This window comes from Myxine glutinosa, unplaced genomic scaffold (genome assembly GCF_964187855.1).
Source record: "Myxine glutinosa unplaced genomic scaffold, kmMyxGlut1.1 SCAFFOLD_2937, whole genome shotgun sequence".
Classification (NCBI taxonomy): domain Eukaryota; kingdom Metazoa; phylum Chordata; class Myxini; order Myxiniformes; family Myxinidae; genus Myxine; species Myxine glutinosa.
This window is the reverse complement of record NW_027619031.1, coordinates 36,402-40,818: the sequence shown is the minus strand read 5'-3', so window position 1 is coordinate 40,818 and position 4,417 is coordinate 36,402. Positions and strand designations below refer to the sequence as shown.

At 48.0% G+C, this 4,417-nt stretch overlaps 1 protein-coding gene across 1 annotated transcript; it reads left to right on the top strand.

Moving 5' to 3' along the window:
* The first annotated feature begins 724 nt into the window (after positions 1 to 724).
* On the top strand, positions 725 to 3,086 carry LOC144889346 (uncharacterized). Its single transcript, XM_078769539.1, has 3 exons — positions 725 to 838; positions 1,434 to 1,880; positions 3,024 to 3,086. Exons 1-3 carry the CDS (start codon positions 725 to 727, stop codon positions 3,084 to 3,086), a joined length of 624 nt encoding a protein of 207 aa, XP_078625665.1.
* Positions 3,087 to 4,417: the final 1,331 nt, after the last annotated feature.

Here is a 4,417-nt window from a genome sequence, read left to right as displayed (position 1 = left end):
TTTCTCCCAGTCGATGTCAGAGACTGGTAGACAGTTATAAGAAACGCCTACTTGAGGTTGTTTCTGCCAAAGGGGGCAATACCACCTATTGGAGCCAAGGGTGTACTTACTTTTTCCACATGCGAAATTTGCATTTATGTTTATTTAAATTATACAATGGACTACAAAATGGAAATGTTTCATGATATTTGTTATATTATATCACCTTTATGTATCAATATTGTTGAAATGAAGATCAAATAGCTCTATGTTGAAATATGTTGAAAAGTCAAAACTTTACATGAGGTGTACTTACTTTTTCACGTGACTGTATATATACATATATATATATATATATATATATATACACACACACACACACACACACACACACACACACACACACACACACACACACACACACACACACACACACACACACATTGTTGGGGTTTTGAGAACCCTGCACTGTGTAAATTGTTGTAAATATACCCTTTGTAAATAATTCTCTGTGTAAATACCTCCATTCATTGTCAAGGTCAAAGGTCGTCCCCTAGTTAGTCCACATCGCAACACGTAGCGAACCATAGGCCCTCTTCATAGTTATTTCATTGTTATGTGTTTCAGGTAAGGCTGTGTTTCCAATAGTTTAACTCTACGTTGCATTAATCAAATAAGATAGGTCCTTTTTGTTCCCTTCAAAAGCAGTACGAATGGTTTTCTATCCCACAAGACGCCATTGCCCATGTGCTCAATCTCGGAGGAGAGCAAGGGGGAGGTGGAGGAGAGCAAGAGGGAGGTGGAGGTGGAGGAGAGCAAGAGGGAGGTGGAGGAGAGCAAGAGGGAGGTGGAGGAGAGCAAGAGGGAGGTGGAGGAGGGCAAGAGGGAGGTGGAGGAGGGCAAGTGGGAAGTGGAGGAGGGCATGTGGGAGGTGGAGGAGGGCAAGAGGGAGGTGGAGGAGGGCAAGAGGGAGGTGGAGGAGGGCAAGAGGGAGGTGGAGGAGGGCAAGAGGGAGGTGGAGGAGGGCAAGAGGGAGGTGGAGGAGGGCAAGAGGGAGGTGGAGGAGGGCAAGAGGGAGGTGGAGGAGGGCAAGAGAGGTGGAGGAGGGCAAAAGGGAGGTGGAGGAGGGCAAGAGGGAGGTGGAGGAGGACAGGCATGAGGTGGAGGAGGGCAGGCACGAGGTGGAGGAGGGCAAGAGGGAGGTGAAGGAGGACAGGCATGAGGTGGAGGAGGGCAAGAGGGAAGTGGAGGAGGGCAGGAGGGAGGTGGAGGAGAGCAAGAGGGAGATGGAGGAGGGCAAGAGGGAGATGGAGGAGTGCAAGAGGGAGAGGGAGGTGGTGGAGGTCAGGCACAAGGTGGAGGATGGCAGGCACGAGGTGGAGGTGGAGGAGGGCAAGAGGGAGGTGGAGGAGGGCAAGAGGGAGGTGGAGGAGGACAGGCATGAGGTGGAGGAGGGCAAGAGGGAGGTGAAGGAGGGCAGGCACGAGGTGGAGGAGGGCAAGAGGGAGGTGAAGGAGGACAGGCATGAGGGGAAGGAGGGCAAGAGGGATGTGGAGGAGAGCAGGAGGGATGTGGAGGAGAGCAAGAGGGAGGTGGAGGAGAGCAAGAGGGAGGTGGAGGAGAGCAAGAGGGAGGTGGAGGAGAGCAAGAGGGAGGTGGAGGAGAGCAAGAGGGAGGTGGAGGAGAGCAAGAGGGAGGTGGAGGAGAGCAAGAGGGAGGTGGAGGAGAGCAAGAGGGAGGTGGAGGAGAGCAAGAGGGAGGTGGAGGAGAGCAAGAGGGAGGTGGAGGAGAGCAAGAGGGAGGTGGAGGAGAGCAAGAGGGAGGTGGAGGAGAGCAAAAGGGAGGTGGAGGAGAGCAAGAGGGAGGTGGAGGAGAGCGAGTGGGAGTTGGAAGGAGAGTGGGTGAGAAGGCACGAGAGGGAGAGGAGTGATCCAGCCGAACCGAGAAGTTGGAGGCGAGTCGGTGAGAAGGCAGAGAGAGAGACGAAGCTGCGCGGAGCTCTGACAAGCTGCTTCAAACAGCCCTACCACGTGAAACGAATACGTGTACCTGCCGCCGGCTGCTCGCTTCCAGCGTGGAGCTGGAGCGGACCTCCTTGCTGTACCCTGCCGAACCTGCCAGCCCTGCTGTCCCGCACGGACCCTTCTCCTTCGTCCAGCCATTCCTGCCTGCAATTCCCCTTGTCGTGTTAGTCCGTTGTCTGTCCTGTTTGTTGTCTGGGATATAATATAAGCTTGTTTTAAGGTTTGCTCTGTGTATTCTTCTTCTTCTTCTGTATATTACTTTCGTTCCTCCTCTTTCTTTGGTTTTGTGTAAATAATTAATAAATACCTGTTCCTCCTTATTCTTTGGTTTCATTCTCATCCGATCGCTTTAGTCCCTTCTTCCGATTGAGTACCTGTGGCGCGATTTTGGCCAAACTGCTTTATAATCGGGTTTAGTCTTTTGTTAACGGCCTGAGTCGTGGCTCGCTTCGCTCGGCGTGTCCATTATAGTCGCGGCTCGGGCGGGGCGCATTTCCTCGCTTACCGGAAGGCGCTGGTACTTAGGTCATAAGAATAATTGGCCTACACCCTATTCAGCGCTGACCGGAAGTGGCAAGATAGTTCCAGGACCGGTCGGACGGCCAGCTTAACAGGACAAGGGGATTAACCCCCCCCCCCCCCCCTTGCTAACAGGAGTGCCGTCCCCCGGATCCGTAACAATATATATATATATATATCTATATATATATAAATAACGAGATGGTAAATAGTATTATTTAAGGAGGAATGAGATTTTACTACTACTCTACATCAGGTGTTATATGAAAAAGAAATGACAAAATATAAGCAAATATGTTTCAAATAATTAGACAAAGGAAAAATACAAAAAAGTATATGCAAAAAAAAAACAAGCTTTGAACTAGAACGGCACTCATGGAGCACATAGTCTCGCTTCACGTGTTCATTCTGAACAAAAATACCATCGTTAACTGAAGTCTGAACACACTACTATTATGGCCCATGTACATGTCATCCATGCACCCTTATCATGTCACATAGTTTCTTGGCATGGGTTATGAACATCATAAATGTAATTCTCCACTCACATCAGGTCAAAGTTGAAGTTTCAGATTTTTCGGATGAAAATTTCAATTCAACTAATTATGGCTGGAATACCACTTCACTGATGATGTCATCACTATTACCCTATATACCCCATGGGGAGTTGATGACCAATGCCAAGTTTCAATTTTTTCTTGTTGAGCGGTTTCTGCGAAAATGGTCATTTTTTTCATTTAATGGAAATGGCTGTCATAACATGTGACTTATGACGTCACGATCAGCAATACAATATTATCGATTGGGAGACCCTCCTATGTTTAAAGTTTCGCATGGATCAGATAAGCGGTTGCAGAGAAACACATTTTTAAAGCAAAAGTATATGGATGCAGACAAACGCACACACACACACACACACACACACACACACACACACACACACACACACACACACACACACACACACACACACACACACACACACACACAGAGTAATAGTCTCACATCCCCTTCGGGGCAAGACTAAAAAAGCTAATCAATGATAAAAAAAAAACTGTCAACATGTTGAGGTTAAAAAGGTATGAAAGAAACTTTGTAACAAAAAGGGTGATACAGAGAGCATGCATGTTACCTGCGTAGTGGTCAAACACCGTAGGTGCATATTCCTCTGGAAACTGGTCATTTGCATAACTCATAAGCAAGCTGGTCTTTCCCACAGCACCATCCCCAAGGAGAACACACTTCAGCATGGCTATAATCGGGATATTGTGCGAGCCAACGGAATCTTGGAGATCCCAGCTAATCACCTACAGGGAGGGTTACAGGTAATATAGTAAAAAGATCAACAGGTTGTCTTTGACCATCGATTTAAATAAAGGAAGAGGGAGAGGAGACACTGAAACCAGCAAGTTAGGTGGTTGGGTTAGGAAGGGTAAATGGGGGTAATAAAGATCAAGGGTCAGGATGGGGAATGATACGAGCACACATGATATGCACACATGATACAGTGCACCGTATCATACACAATGATACGGTGCACTGTCTGCTTGGAGCCTTGGAGGGAAGAAGGGGAAAAGAGTAGCCTCGGGAGGGTGGTTCCACTTCCAACCTGAAATCAGACACCTTTCCAGCATTGTGAGCAATAAAAGCAACCTTAAACAAATGGCATTCCTTGTGGTGACATCACACAAACAAACTGCAGCCCTCATCTTGCGGAAGCCTCCTTTCGAAGCGAATCCAAACTACGCTTGGTCCTACCGAACCCGTTTTCTGGCTGCGGAATTGAAAACAGGAGTGTGATCATGGAAAACATACATTGTACATGGAAATGGTCTTCAGATATCCACCACCAACAGCAATCGGCTATACATCGATGTTTGAAACCGATATGAGGT

Bases quoted from the DNA above. Each gene is read 5' to 3' on its own strand.
- LOC144889346 (XM_078769539.1), top strand. From the start codon at position 725: ATGTGCTCAATCTCGGAGGAGAGCAAGGGGGAGGTGGAGGAGAGCAAG. The intron at 839-1,433 runs AAGAGGGAGGTG...GAGGTGGAGGAG, and splicing joins AGAGGGAGGTGGAGGAGAGC to GGCAAGAGGGAGGTGAAGGA. The intron at 1,881-3,023 runs GTGAGAAGGCAC...CATGTCACATAG, and splicing joins GGGAGTTGGAAGGAGAGTGG to TTTCTTGGCATGGGTTATGA.